The sequence below is a fragment of the Rhipicephalus sanguineus genome, chromosome 5 (genome assembly GCF_013339695.2).
Source record: "Rhipicephalus sanguineus isolate Rsan-2018 chromosome 5, BIME_Rsan_1.4, whole genome shotgun sequence".
Lineage (NCBI taxonomy): Eukaryota > Metazoa > Arthropoda > Arachnida > Ixodida > Ixodidae > Rhipicephalus > Rhipicephalus sanguineus.
Window position 1 is genome coordinate 41728478 of NC_051180.1, and position 16211 is coordinate 41744688.

General features: G+C 45.8%; 1 protein-coding gene across 1 annotated transcript in view; it reads right to left on the minus strand.

Moving 5' to 3' along the window:
• LOC119393548 (bromodomain adjacent to zinc finger domain protein 2B) overlaps nucleotides 1-16211 on the minus strand; it is a gene marked incomplete in the record, with an annotated part of 76497 nt that overhangs the window by 15591 nt on the left and 44695 nt on the right. Inside the window, 8 exon segments of the mRNA XM_037660635.2 lie at nucleotides 971-1027; nucleotides 1287-1376; nucleotides 2464-2755; nucleotides 7760-8214; nucleotides 8687-8865; nucleotides 10403-10561; nucleotides 12488-13613; nucleotides 15367-15426. Coding sequence (XP_037516563.1) covers nucleotides 971-1027; nucleotides 1287-1376; nucleotides 2464-2755; nucleotides 7760-8214; nucleotides 8687-8865; nucleotides 10403-10561; nucleotides 12488-13613; nucleotides 15367-15426 — 2418 coding nt within the window.

Genomic DNA, 16211 nt, shown 5'->3' on the forward strand with positions numbered 1-16211 from the left:
CCTCATCGAGACGCGACCACTGTGGCCGGGATCGAACCTAAGCCTTTCGGGTCAGCAGCCAAGCACCGTAACCACTGGGCCACCACACCAGCTGAAGCCTCAACCAAATCACTCACAGCCGAAGGTAGATAGCAGTTATGCAGAGTTTCTACTTCTTGTTTCACAGAGCCGCAACAACGTCATAGATAGCTCTGAATGATTGCCAGTAAAGTATCTAGATGTCGGCGATCATACTGGTACTTGTTATAATATGGTACATGCATTTGTGTGTTATTAAGGGACAAAATGCACTGTGTTTTGTGACAGCTGGCAGCCCCTTCCCAACCTTAGTACGTTTTTCCACATAGCACTAGTGTACTGTAGCGAAAGCAATTTAAGAAAAGCGCTCCGCACACGAAAGAACAAGGCCAGGAAATTTAAGAATTGTGTCTTGGTGGTGTTATTTTCTTTTCATGGTGAAGCCTATGGCTGTTTTTCGGGAAATATGTGGTGGCGCCCACATGATCGGCAGGATTCCTCAAAATTCGGGAGACTCCTGGGCAAATCGGGAGAGTTGGTAGGTATGCATTCACACCTCAATTAATGGAGTCACGGCTGTAGTGGAAAACCATTATATTACAAATTTTGCCGAGTCGAGGTTCCTATGCTCCAGCAATAAAAGATAATCTCACAGCTTCCTACAAACCATGGTGCACAACATCTCACTAGTAAGCATACCAAAGGGCAGCAGCCAAAGGAGAGAACAGCAGAATATAGTAGCGTGACCATTCACCACCACAGAAGAGCCGAGGTGAAACAAAGCATGAAAAGAATTCTGGCTCTCTCACATCGTGCGACAGCACACAGAGCTGATAACAAGGAGCATCTTGAAACTATGACAGGGAGCATGGTGGCAGAATGCACAATTTATCAGGCTTTCCTTAATGCATGTACATGAATTTTATGTGTGAACCGCTGCTTGGCTTCTTACCTTGTTTAAGCACTCATAGCAGTACCAGTCACCATCTGGAATCTTATCCATTTTGGGCTGCAATAAAATAGACAATTATGTAAGCTGTTAGTATACTCGCTAGCATTTTTGCATGTACGGTTCTGAACAACTTATACTCGAAGAAAATGTGAGCCAGACAAAGACAGAGAAGCTACAAACTGTGGTAGCAGTTAACAAGATGCAAGGACTTGATTTATGAAGGAATGAGCAAGTTAAGGAAGAACAGGAAGGACAACAAACAATGCAAAATGGCCCATGCTTCGTTTCGTAATTGGATACAGTAATCCCCACTGACCTTGAAGCAATAGGTATGGTAGCCCTTATCACATCCATCGCAGAGCAGGAGCATTTGCTCATTGTCTCCACTGTGGCAGAACTGACAGCTCTGGGGGAGGGAAAAAGCGAAAGAAAAACATCTTCACCTTCCGTTAAACCCATCACTAAGAAAAAAGGCATTTATTTAGAAAATTTTTCAGGGAGCTGCAGCAGTTTCTAGTGGTGAATTCCACTGGCAGATTCGGAGCACTTCCGGTAGCAGTTTTTCTGCTCCATTCGGAGCAAGTCTGTTCCATTGGCGGATTGAGAGTGCTCCCTGTATGTTTCATTGGCAGATCTGGAGCAGCTCCGCCGCCAGATTCACTCCACGGAGCAGCTCTCTCTAATAAGCGAAAAGTGGCGGATTCAACCGGAAGTTGCAAGGTCCTTGCACGTGTGCAGAGCGTGGCGTACCGTGTGCGTGATGCACTGCGCTGTCCGACAGCGCCCGTTCTCTCCGCTCGCACCCATGAAGGCAAAAACGGCGCGAAACGCGAGGAATGCTAGCGCACATCTGCAAAGCAGATGTGCGCTAGCGCCCCCTACCATTTGCTCTGGCGAAGGCACTTGTGTTCCACTGACGGATTGCTTCCGTTGCTCTCCGCCGGAGTGGAGTGCTCCGGTGCAGAGTTCATCGGCCACTCCGAATCCGCTAATGGAATTAACCATAGGCTTAGCCATCCTGTCTCATATTACAAGTTCAATGTAAGTGTTTCACAATCCCAACTCCACTGCACTGAACAAAGAGACACGAGATGCACTGAACAAACAGCCCGAGATTATCTTGATGGCGGTACTTATTAGGTAATCATCTTTATTTCAAGGGATTTTTGATGAGCGTCTTCACAAGTCAACAAAGAAACCCATACACAAGTACATAAGTCTGACATAAACAAAGCCAAATATTGTATTTTTGATGGCCAGTTAGTGCACAATTTAGTAATACAGCACTGACTCTAGCTTAGAAGGCATCGTGGTCAAACAATACACAGCCGATCACAGACATACCAAACTCAAATGTGCCTGTGAAACGGTTTGATAAATATACTGATAATATGAAAATAGGGATGCTAGCATAGTACTGTCGAAATGGCAATGTGCAACACACAGAAAAAAAAAAGGTTTGAAAGTGCCCAAGACACTCCCCACATACTCACCGCCTTCATGAAAGACCGATCCCAGGCAATGCATGTCTCCAGCTGGCTGTAACACATGGCCAACTGAGCAGCTGTCTGGCATGCAGCCACAGCCTCGCGCCACCGCACCAGCCCTGGGGGCAACACTGGCTCCTCATCTTCCTCCCCTGGACTCCCACTTGTGCCACCTTTGCTCGCCGCGTCGTCTTCAGCTTTGTTGTTGTTGTTGTTGTTGTTGTTGCTGCTGCTGCTGCTGCTGCCGCCACCACTGCCACTGCTGCTGGCATTGGCAATCTGTGGCAGGCTGCTCCCACTGGCAAGAGTTCATTACAAATCACTAACTGCAAATCACCACAACATCTGAAAGTCTTTCTATTGTACAATGTAGCGTGCTGGATGCAAAAGTAGCCTTTGACAAGGTTACTGCAATGGGCCAAAACCAACCTCATTGCCACTGTTGCCTTATAATATTCCAAGGAAGCCCGTAAATTCGTAGGAAAAGGACTGGGCACATTTTCAGGGAGCACTGGCCATCTCCTTAAGCACTGCCGCTGAAGCAAGTGCTCCGGTAAATGCACTGTCAAGCCTTGCTGTAACAAAGCAAACTAAAGTATTTAAAGTAGGGGTGTGCGAATATTCGAACTTTCGAATTTTTTTTTTAATGTGCTTGCTATTTGATTCAACTCGCACCGGAATTTGACTGTACAAAGTATTCTAACTTCCGGAAGATAAATACAGTCAACGTCTGATTTTTCGGACTCCCTAGGGACCGCGGAGTCGTTCGAAAAAATGAATTCACTCTTTCTTATTCTGCATCAGGCATCTTGGTGTGCGCCCAGGCTCTCGTGAATACATTCGGTACCTGCCGTGATTCCAGCTAGACTACGTGCCAACTGCCGACTGCAAATATGCATCTCGTGATGACTGTCGCCGATACCGGCACGCGCAAAATAAATTACGGGTCTCTTGCATTGAGCGTTTGGAAACGATGACGCGGAACACAAAGGCCGTGGTGGAAGAGTGGACGATTCGTCCGACTTTCCCCAATGCGTGTGCGCACGTAAGAGATGCACACATGCATCGCCGAATCTCCAGCGATATGCAGCATCTGCTGCCGCGTGAAGCCCATCGTTCCTAGTTGTGTGCAGCACATCACTAACCAAGCTAACGCCGTCACTGCAGGGATGCTTGCTGTACCGTACGCACGCATTTGCCATGAAAGTATTCGTGATGCGAACTACGTTCCTTACCCCACACGGATACGGCGATGGCGAGCTGCTTACGTTCATGAAGGCAATGCGTCTGTACAGCACACTTAGCGGTCTCGCACAAAGGGGCAGCATGAATGGCGGCGCGACGTGTTTGGGTTATACGCATACCACCGTGCTAGGCCACATGCACTACTGAGCAGTTAGCTGAAGATGCTTATCAGACGGGTTGTCAGCGATTAAGCCGTACAAGCGCGGTAACCGCCTGCCACCATCATGCCACCGTGCATTTCCGGTGCTTATCCGTAAAGACATCACCGCACCGGCAGCACTGTGCCTTGACAGTGGCCTCTTTAGATTTTTCTATATGCTTCACCCCATCACATTCTGGATTGCGGCAAAGCTGCGTTTTGGACTCTGCTATGGCCTCAAACGGATCGACTCACAAAACCGTTGGTTTGAACCTACAAGATGATGGACATGGCAGAGATGGGGGGGCTTTAATTAATGCCGTTTCGGACCTGAAATTTGGGCAAAAGTCTGAAAAATCGGATGCCGAACATTTTCAGTGTTCGAAATTTCAGATGTTCTTATACATCAAAGACTATGGTGTGGATTAGGAACTCTGGAATCTGAGGGAGTGCGCCCTTGTCCACCACATCACTTGGGCTTCCTAATATACCTAATGCTTTGAGAAAGTGTGCAAGTTATAATTAAGCACGTGACAAGTGAGGACTATATTTTTTTTCCTGTCGCATAAATGTAGGAACCTGTTCTAAAAGCTAGGGATTAATGCCACTACCATGTGGAATCAGCATGCCAAAGTTGAAGGTCATACTGTTTTTAGTTTGTGAGAAAAATTGTTTAAATTTACACCCAGGCCTAGAATTTAATACCCAAATACAAAAAACTAAGGAAAGGCTACAGGGTCAAAATTACACAAAGTGAAGGATACAAGCTTTCTCACTGAAGATGCAAAATTTCACAGTAAGATATGGAACTGTTCCGGAGATATAAAGCTGAAACCAAGACGAAGTGTTTACCCTACCATAACCCTTTAACCTTTTCAGGGTCAATGACGTACATGTACGTCCTCTGTGAACACGCTCAAGATGGTCAATGATGTACATGTTCATTATCGCTTGTATGTTTAAAAAGCGTGCCTTTTTCGATCGTTTTTCTTGCTTGCCATGTGCTGCCACATTGCGGGAATACATGAAATTTTTCCTGCGCCGTTGTCTCTACGTTTTTTTTTAGTGCTTTACTACGGCAGTGCTCCAGCTATCGCTTGCGCATCCAGTCGTACATGGCAGCTTTTTCGGTTTCATCCTTTGGGTGGTTCCCGCTTCTTGCGCCTGCAAAACTGATGACTATCTGGTCTTAAAGGGTGACCGCTTTGCTATTCTCTCGTTTATTGCTGCCTGGGGCATGATTACACCTGTTTCCGTGCAGGCGCTGACATACACAAACGATGCCGCTGTTGTTGCGTTTCCTGTTTTGGGGACTCACAATATCCGCTCCCATCTCGTTGGCGATAAGATGGAGGATTATTATAGGTTTCTAATTTGTTTTTGCTTTCCGGACGCGCGCACTACCACACAATTTTCTTCAGTGCATTCACTCGCGTAGTTAACTTGCGCTATCTAAGTGCACGCCAGTTGCACTGCTGTAAGTGAGTCAAGCGGCGATTCCCCTGAGTCACAGTTCGACTGCAGAATCAGAATCTTGATTCACTGGATGTCAGCCCGTCAGATGTTGATGAATGAGTGACATCTCAAAAGCGTGCGCAGTGAGACTATGCTGACTAGATCAAAGGTGACTTTTCTCCCTCTGTGATATATTTGACAGCACTTTGTGCACTTATTTTTGTACGTCTGTGAGCTATGTTTATTGCAACACATCATTTAACAGTCGTATATAAGCTTTTTTTAGAATTTATCTTGCTATTACTCATGAATTAACCATGTGTCTGTAACAACACAAATGATTTTTTTGTCACTTTATGGTCACCCTAAAAAAATTACAGCAATTTTTTTCTGAAATAGATTCGTCTGAAGAATTTAAATCAGTAATAAAAAAATCAACCCTGGGGGGTCGCATATGGCGAAAAAGTACTGTACTGAGTGCGACCCTGAAATGGTCGCACTCAGTACAGTCGACGTCCGATTTCCCGGACGCCCGAAATTCCGGACATGCCTGATTTCCCGGACTCATGTGTGGCACCGTCAAGTTCCCCGTAGAATCAATGTATTAAAAAGTCCGAAATTCCGGACGCTTATAGCCTTCGCCATCCGATTTCCCGGACTTTTTACTGTTCACCGCCGACCCAAAGTCACCACCGACGCCGCCATTTTGGTTGTTTTCATTTTCATATCCTTGAACCCGCGCATCAGCAGCAACGCCGCACCGCGCCGCGGCTGCCGTAACCTCGAAACCGCACGTGTCAATCCGTTGCCAGCCATAGCTTAGCCAAGCCAAACCTCACTGTGTTCGTTCACGTGTTGTTTTGTCAGCTGTGCCAGCTCTGCGGTCGTGTCTGCGGTTGATCGTTTGCTGCTGCGCGCTACCTTCAGTGATCACGTTTCCCGACCTTCAGCATCCACCGAGTTCCTAGCTGTTTCGTGCTGCGCTTTTCGTCGAGCGGATTCGCCGTTTACAGCAATGGCACCGACTGCTCCTTCGTCTTTGTCCGCGCCTTCGAAGCGCACAAAGCCACCTCGTAGGCTCACGATGACGAACTGCCATCCGCGGACGTTGCCTTCGACGATCTGCGCGCTGGCGGCGTGTTGATTCCAGCCGAGATAACCCTTGAGGGCTTCGCCGACGCTGACAAAGACCTCGAGCTATGTGCGGAGTTGACCGATGACGAAATCATTCATCAAGTTATGGAGGATTCCGATGCCGACACCGAGAACGAAGAGCCAGCTCCTACACAGCCAACGAACACGGAGTTGACGCGAGCACTGATGACACTGTCATTGGTGTACAGCGGCAACATGACGTTGACTGAAATTGAGGCAGACATAATCGCGGGCAAGCGGACCGTGCAAAAGAAAATAAGCGACTTCTTTGCGCCCAAGTGCTGACCTATGAGGTAGTGCCGGCCAAGTCGTATTTTTTTTTTATAAACGGCTCTTTTCAGAGCCACCTAAACAATGCATTGGCTGAATTGCTATGGGAATCTTGTACTCCGGCTGTGACCCTCTCCGTCAGCGAAAAATACCTACCAAAAATGTGCGTTTTCACGTGCATTCGTTTTTCCGGACTGCCCTATTTTCCGGACGTTTTCGCGGTCCCTTGAGCGTCCGGGAAATCGGACGTCGACTGTACACGAACCATTTTATGGGTCCTCATGAACAAGGCCAGCAAAACACTGCCGCATTTAACTGCAGCAGAATAAATATCTATGTTATCAGAATGCCAAATCTAATTCGTGATCATTTCAATTATTTGCACATCTGTATTGAAACAGAATAAATATTTGCACATCAAGCCAGTCACTAAAACACTGGAAACAGATTAAGCGCTAGCTAAGAAAGTGCGTGTGGGATCTGGAATCTGCAAGTGATGTGTAAAATGGGTTTCGAGCTCTTATATTCAGTAATTAAAAATGGCACTTTTTCGAACTGCAAGTGCATATTGCCACGCGTGCTTACTTCTTTATTTTATGTGATCGGGTTTCGCCCATAAAAAAATGTTTGTACAACTGTGCGTACGACACAACGTTTGAGAAGTTTTGTGATTGTTTCAGAATGTTCTGTTAAGATCACGTGCAGGATGCAAGTGGTGAAGTTTGTTCAGGAGCGTGCGCGAGCGCCAGCCATAACACTGGAAGGCTCGATCACTAATCTACAAAAGACACATTCCACTGACGATTAGATTACCGATGACCAGACGTCTGCACTCGCAGTTATCATTGTACAGTGAGTGTTGCGTGCACCTTGAGTCTTTTAGTGGGCACAAGTTCGCCCAATAAAGCATTTCATCCAGTATCGGTTACGTCTGCTTCTTCACCATCACTACTGCATGACCAGTAATGAAGTAAAAGCTATGTTTGTTTCTTAACCGTCACTACTGCACGACAAGAAATGTGATAAAAGCATTCTTACCTTGTCCCAAGTGGTGGACGCAGATACCTCCTCTCAATGCCTGCCTCAACGCCCAGTAGCCGTTCTTTGGCCACTTCGACGGGATTCACATAATTATCCTCAGGAGCGGGGCTGGGCTGCTTTGAGCTGTCCTCGGCTGCTGGGGACTTTGCAGTAACGTCGTTCATTGATGCATCTTTATGATCCGGTGATGACGGCAAGGCATCTGTGTCGTCTATAGTGACGTCGGCATCTGCTTGACTGTCGTTCACCTCCTCAGTAGCATCGGCCCCGTCTTTGTCCCGGGTTTTGCCCTTGTCATCATCGGGTGATGGTGCACCAGATGCCTGAGATGCGCTAGAGTCTTCCTCATCGTCGTCATCAGATGTCGCGAGGAGTTTTTTGTTAAGCAGCACGCAGGATGGACGGTACTGTATTGATAGGTCGTCTGATACCTTTGGTGGGGGTCGCCAGTGCTGCAAAATAAAAATAGAACCGTAAACAAAATTTCTCAAGTGACATTTCAACTAACAATTGCAACAACTAAGATAAGGAGCTTCAATGGGGCACTAAAGGCAAATAATTTAGGCTACAATGATGGATTAATATTTGCCTTTAATGTCCCTTTAACAAAGAACAATGGTGACTAAGCCCAACAGTGCCACAACATATATATATATTGGGAAGCCAAAAAGTAAAATCACAAATGATGACGTGGTATATTGCAGCACTTACATAACCTTTTTTCACATTATTTGTATTTTTGTATGCTTTTTCTTAACGTTATGGGGCACAGATATAGCGGACGAACAACATTTGCATGCCTTACGCTCAAATTTATGCCTCCAATACTTGGGCATTAAATAGGAGTAAAACTCAGATGTGCAGTTCAAGTGGCGATACCGCAGCTCTTTTTTTCCAACCAACCAGTAGGGACGAGCGACATACCTTGACCTCCATGCAGGCACCAAAGAGCCTCTGCTCCAGTGCCTCCACCTGGGCCAACATGGCTAAATCCACCCGCAGGGCAACATCAAAGGACCATTGGTCTTCGTAGTCGGGAGGCGGGGCACCGCCATGCTTCTCGGACACTTCCCGGTCGAGGTCTGTGATCTCGAGGCCAACATCTGCACGAGAAAGTGAGGCCTCTCAGTCCACGTACTATCTCATAGGAATGGACAGCTAGCCCCCATTTAGAGGCTGAACGCAAGGTCGGTTCTGTTGTGAGCACAAAAAAATTAGGGACACATTTTCGCATACAAGATGGTCTCGGAGAGCAACTGTTATTGTCACCTGTCCACTAATTAGACACAACGTAATCATACATCTAAATGAATTAGATAAATTGTACTGAAGGCAAATCCCATCTGCTCCGCTGGCTCATGAAAGAGTAAGATGATGATAGGTGGTGTTTTTGAGAACACTCGCACTCGTCCATAGGTTTGCCTGTCTGCTGCGACGAACTATTTCTAGACCAACACCCACATTATGTTAATATACATCCTCAACATCCCTTGATATGTTAATACACTCATCTTTTTCAATGAAGAATGATGTAATTATTGAAAACAGTGATGCAGACACAAAGAGCATGTGTTTTTTTTTGGGGGGGATGGGCGAATAGCAAATTTGAAGTTCGAAGCGAATCCGAAGCGAACAGTGATTTGGTGGAATAATTTCAAATCGAATAGTTCGAATAGTACTCACTACATATTATTAAGAAAAAGTGAGTATTTTCTTCATGACCCTTGCCCAATATTTTTAAGGATTGGAACTAGGTATGAGTGAATGTCACTTTATTGGTTTGAAATGAAGTGGAAGAAACCTTGAATGGTATCAAAATTTGAATAGCAGTAGGGTGCAAGTTATAAGTGGTACAATACGTTACAATTTGAAAAATTACTATACTTAGTGCATATAAGCCCACATAACACGCTGTTAAATTTTAAATATGTACACTTAACCTTGAAGTGTGGCTTCGCAGCAGCGAAACCACCTTTACAGGGGGTTATGTGCGGTCAAAAACATATATTCGTTCATTTCGAATACTTTGAAATTTTGAATAATATAAATTCGTATCGAAGCGAATTAGAATACTTTAACATTCGTTCGAATATTCGAAACGTCCGAATATTTGCCCAACCCTAGTTTTTTTTTTTCACGAATTTAGGTAAGCTGGAATTCAAGCTGGTGAGCGCTCCACACATTGGTATTTGGTTGAAAATAAGATTAGCAACAGTTTTGAGGTGTGCATCCGCAAAATTACAAGCCAATAAAATAGAAAAACATTTGCAGTACAGAGCTGCCCATTTAAAATTGTTAGTAATGCTTTGTTCTTAAGCATTAAAGAACTAAGCACTAGTGCCAGGTTTTTAGGCAACATACATCAAAGAAAAACATGACTGACAGCACTAATACATAAATGTACAAATTAAATTAGAGCTGCATTTAAATTCTGATTATTATAAGTGCAACATGAACAAAATTAAATGAAACAAGTCGTTGGGCGTCGAATCTGAATTTTCAAAAATCCACACCACCTCAAGTTTGAACCAAGAACTCCCATGCTTCAATGCAGTACCGTGGCTTAGCCGCATAATGTAGGAGCATGCATTTCTCTGGCAGTAATGAACACACGCTTATGGTAAGCTGAGGTGCACATACCCTGCTGACTGTTCGGTATGCAGGTGACAGTTCCATAGTTGAAGTTCTTTTCCAGCTGTTTCAAGAGAGCCTTCTCCCGAATTCCATTGCTGTGTAAAGCGCCCATCAAGGTTCTCAGCTGGGCAGAATCGGTGATGCGCCACCAGCCTCGCAAATACTCTGCATAACAGGACACCATATTTTTCAATCGCCCTTTGGTTAAGCATCAGTCATACGATAGAAATCATAATACAAATATATACATGACACAAGATAAATGTTGTAGTTAGTGAAACATATTTATCCTTTGCAAATGATAAAACTAAACACAATGTATATGAGTGTTCAAAATTTGAATCTGAAGTTTTACAGACCAAGACTAACATACAGTAAAACCTCATTAATTCGAACTCTGTTATTTCGAAATCCCACTTAATTTGAACGATTTCTGCAGTCCTGTATTTTGCAATGTAAATCTGAGTGGATAATTTGAAGCGGCAGTCAGCACTAGCCCGGTTAATTCGAAAGCTTTGAGTGCGATGTGCCAATTCCCCATGCAGATTTCGCCACACATATGCGTAAACGACGGCCCTTACGAGCTACAAGGCAATTCAATGCAGCGATACTATAATGAGTGACAAGTGAAGCACCCCAGCCTCACTGCTGCTAGTGAGGAAAAAAAAAAAACAAAAAAAAAAAACGGTCTTGTGATCAGCTAAAATGTGTGCCTGCGGAAAAGAAGACGTGCTTCACTGCAACAAAGCGGTGATACGTGGGGAGCATGTCACATGCTTCTCGCAACGTCATGATTTACCCAATCTTTCTGGGAAAAGAAAAGGTAATAAAGGACGGCCTGACGATATTCGTGATGTATGCAGACCTCCGACTTTATTTTACCAGAAAGAATGGGCGAATGGTCGCATCATGACGCACCAACGCTGTGAGGAGCAGGTGACGTGCTGCCCGCGTGTCACCGCTGTGCTGCAGTGAAGCACGTCGTTTCCGCAGGCGTGCACTTCAGTTGACCACGAGACCATTTTTAAAGACTATAGTCTTTCTTGGGGAACACAGAAATTCTGGTCTGTCTGTCTGTATTTCTGTTTGTCACCCGATCCAGCGACCCAGCCAAAGTTGAACCATTTGCTTACCGCCCACCCATCTTGAACTGGTACGGCTGTTCATACTTATGAACGTTGTCGATCAAAAAGTAAATATTACGCATATCTGAGGTGCAACATCACTAGGTAAGTATTAGGTGGTGTGTTCCTTTAATAGAAAATACATAGATACGTAATTCTAAAGACCCCAGTTTTTTAAGCTGCGCTGAAAATGCCTATGCGCGCCGACGAACGCCCTCTGCAACGGAGGAAGGAAACCCTCTGCACAAGCTCATGTTTCCCAACGCCACTGCCAGATGGCGTCCATATCTCACGCAGCGCCTCCATCGTCTTTACACAGCATTTGCAGCGGAGTACGCAGATACGCGACCAATTATTTTTTTCCTTCTTTTTTGCGCTGGCAGCAGTGAGGCCCACCGTTTCCCTTGATTTGCGGCAAAATTGGGGCCGGGTATTAAAACATAACCCTTGGAGCCGCAAACTAGTAGGCACAGGAAACGACCACCTCTGATTACTTTCAAAAATTCAAAGTTCCTTGCATCCTGCTTTTTGTATGTTTTGTTAATTCAAAAACCCGCTTAATTCAAAGATTTTTCACAGTCCCAGTGACTGAATTAACGAGGTTTTACTTATGATTGTGAGGCAAACAGTAGTGTGGGGACACCGGATTAATTTTCACCACCTGAGATATTTTTTAAAAATATATTTGCGTCTAAACCATAGTGCACGAGCCTTTTTGCATACCGCCCCCAATGAAACACAGCCACCATGAGTGGGAATCAAACCCATATCCTCAAGCTTAGCAGCACAAGACCTTACCTGCTAAGCTACCACACCATTGCCACTAAGCTACCGTGGCAATTTTATACTTAATATTTAGCAGCTACAGCAAATACTGCTTCCATACAAAGCAATCTACTGACTACAAAGTAAGCAAGTGCGAGAGGTCTTTTAGAAAACGGAAGCCAGAAAAATGTGCTGCACTTACCTGGAGGCACAGGCTGTGGCTTGTCATACTGGTTCGTAGTGTCCTCTGTTTCTATCACACTCACGACTCTGCTGCTGCCCATCGTAGAGCCTACAGTGGACGATGCCTCTTCCTCGATGTCGTCGTCATCCATGTCCTTTGAGCCAGGCAGCCTTGCCAGGGACTCTTCATCGCAAGGCACCCGCGGCAGTAGGCTAAACCATGGCTTGGGCTTTTTCTGAGCCAGGTTCTTCAGCATCTGCTCAGCTGACAGGGGAGTGGTGAAGCCCCCGAGAAGCGGAGAGGCACCGTCCTTTCCCATGGCCGCAGCCACCGTGCTTGCCGCTCCCACCTGCGGCGACGGGCTCGGCGATGACGAAGGTGGGGCTGCACCCGGCGGTGGGAACGTGCCACTGTTGAACAGCATGTTGCCCGCGATGATGGATGCAAAAAAGGGCGAATGCATCATCCAGCTCTGCTCTAGGGTTGGCTCTGGCAACGGGCTCTTTTCCTTGGTCACCGGAACTACTGGGACAGAGGTTGCCGACGTCGTCACTGCGGAAAGGTTGGCCGCCGACGTTGGCACAGCCGCGACAGAGGAAGCTTCTTTGGTAGCGGCGGAGGAACCCTTCTTGTCGGTGCTCGAGGGTGCCTCGGCTTCTTTCTGCGTCTTCTCGGGCTCCTCACTGTTGTTGGGAGAGTCAGTCTTCTCTGCCATTTCGACTTCATCCTTGACCTCGCCAGTCGTCGAAGCAACCACCTTGGGAATGTCGTCATCTATCTGCTCTTTTGGATCGGAAGGCTCCTGCTTCACAGATGCAAGAGGAGGCTTGTCGCTCTCCTCTGCTGCCTTCTCTTCCCCTTCATCTTGCTTCTCCTCCTTCACCACAGCGGCATCCCCTTTGGCAGAGGTGGCCTCCTTGGCAACCGAAGAGTCCTCACTGCTGCTATCGTCCTCATCAGCCATGTAGTCGGTGGCGACAAAGTCCCCCATGCCATCCTGCTCGCACGACTCCATGGCCTCCACAAATATGCCCCCGGCCACGGGCAACAGCCAGTAGCGGCGTCGAAAGCGGTCTTGGCCCAGCATCACAGCCCGAATGCTGTTGCTTGCCTTGGCCACCTTGTTCTGGAACTGTGCCTGTTGCTGCATAAACAAACATGCACCTACAGTCAACTGCCAATTTTTCGGACTCCCTAGGGGCCGCGAAATCGTCCGAAAAAAAAAAAAAATTCATGCTTTTTTATTCTGCTCAAGTGGTCAAATCGCCACAGCTACGTCCGAAATAGCTTTAAGGCCTCCCAGTACAATTATCAGGCATTTTGGTGTGCGCCATTCGGTACCTGCCGCGAACCACGCCACTTTTGCATCTCGTGATGAGCGCTGCTGATAACAGCAAAGCGCAGAATAGATTACGGCTATCTCGGATGAAGCGTTTGTAAACGATGTCGCGGAACACAGACTGTGGCAGAAGAGCGGACGACTCGTCCGGCTTTCTCCAATGCGTGTGCGCATGTAAACGATGCGCACACACATCGCCGAATCGCCGCCGATACGCAGCATTTGCTGCCGTGTCAAGCCGATCGTTTCTGGTTGTGCACATCGCCAACTAAGCTGACGCCGTCACTTTACTGTTGCTGTATCGTACGCACACATTTATCATGAAAGGGTTCGTGATGCGCACTTTGTTCCTGAACACACACGGGCGCGGCAATGGCGAGCTGGTTTCGTCCGCGAAGGCAACGCGTCTATGCGGTGCACTTAGCGGTCTCGCACAAAGATGCAGCAGGAATGGCGCCGCGGCGCATTTGGGTTCTCGCCTATTAAATGCGTGCACTACGCACGCAACTGCGCTAGGCCACGTGCATTACCGAGCAGTTAACTGAAGATACTTATCGTAAGGGTTGTCAGCGATTAAGCCGTACTGGCGCGTTTGCCAGCTGCCGCCATCACGCCTCCGTGCATTTCCGCTGCTTATCCGTAACATCGCCGCACGGCGCCGCAATAGCGGCCCCTTTGAATTTCTGGTCTGCTTCACCCGATAACGCTTCAGCATTGCGGCAAAGCTGACTTTCGGACTCTGCTACTGTCTCAAACAGATCAACTCGCGAAAATGCTGGTTCGAACCTACGAGATAATAGACGCGGCAGAGGTGGGGGCTTCAAATAATGCCTTTCAGACCTGCAATTTGGGCAGAAAGTCCGAAAAATCGGACGCGGAATAGCTTCAGCGTCCGAAATTTTGGACGTTCTAATACAATGAAGTCTATGCGGCTGGTGACGGTGCCGCGAAAGCGTCCGAATTTTCAAGCATGTCTGGAAAATCGGGCGTCAGAAAAATTGGCAGTTGGCTGTATATCGTTAGCTTGTTGCAACAGGCTGACAGTTAAAACATCAAGGCCAAGTTTCTGGTATACTGTGAAATTTGGCAAGCGTATGTAGGAGTTCATGAAATGTTGCAACAGGCCTACGGACACGTGCCCACCAAGAAAGCTATTTTCAGGTCGAAAACGGCGCTTATGTTGCTGTCTCTCAGTGTTTCATGGTTTTAGCTCCCTGTGATCAGTACTGTTTTGTTGCCTATATGAACTGATAACAGAGCTCTTTTGTAACTCATTCCATTTTCTATTAAAGTGTGTGTGATCCTGATAACGAGGGGAAGCTTATGCAGTAGTTGTCTGTTCATAGTTATAACACACATGTACTTCAACTCGAAACTTGGTAACTTCACACACTTTGTAATCAACTTTTCAAATTTCTTAGATTTCCACAAGAAGTGTACTACCTTTATATGATTCTCAAGTGTTTATGCAGCTCTGATGCCACTGTTTTGCACATCTTTAGTTACATTACTTTAATGCTACTTCATATGCCTACAGAACACCGAACAGAAGCCCAACCTTTGAAAGTTTTTCTATCCTCTTCTCCAGCTCTTCATTAGTGAGACTCAATTCACTGTCCTGCAAAGACAAAACCACACAATTTGTACAGATGCGGTCACAAAGCATACCACAAGGAAAGATGGTTTATTTAAGGGTGGGACCCTGCTTTGGAGACATATTTCTTTGTTTTTGAGTACATTTTTATGAAACTTTTGCAGCTTATGTATTTTTATGTCCTGATTTCAAATATGCAATTATTTTTCTAGTACACTATGCTGTTATTAAAATATAAACTATTTCATGTATATTGTTGGCAGCAAGATTTATTTATGAATTGTAAGAGTTATAAAGCAAATCACCATATCACAATAAGCTGGAATGAATCCTGTATGCAATAAAACAAGAATGGATGTTCTAGGCCCATTTGAACAAAAGTTATGGTACGTTGAACACTTGGCAAGTGAGCGATGTCGAGCTCGATCAAGCTGGGATCAAGCTGGGAATGTTCAACATACCATAACTCTTGTTCAAATGGGCCTAGAACATCCATTCTTGTTTTATTGCATACAGTATTCATTCCAAGTTACTGTGATAGGCTGTTTTGCTTGATAACTCTCACAGTTTAGAAATAAAGCCTGCTCCTAACAATACAAAAACTATTTAATAGATTCAAAACTACATATTGTATTAGAACAATAATTGCATGTTTGAAATCAGCACATAAAAATACATAAGCTGTGAAAGTTTCATGTTTCATAATGATATGCTCAAAAACAAGAAACATGTTTCAGAAGCAGGGTCTCCCCTTAAAGGGACACTATAGAGAAAAAAGATTTTTCTATTATTGGACTCTTTCACAATTC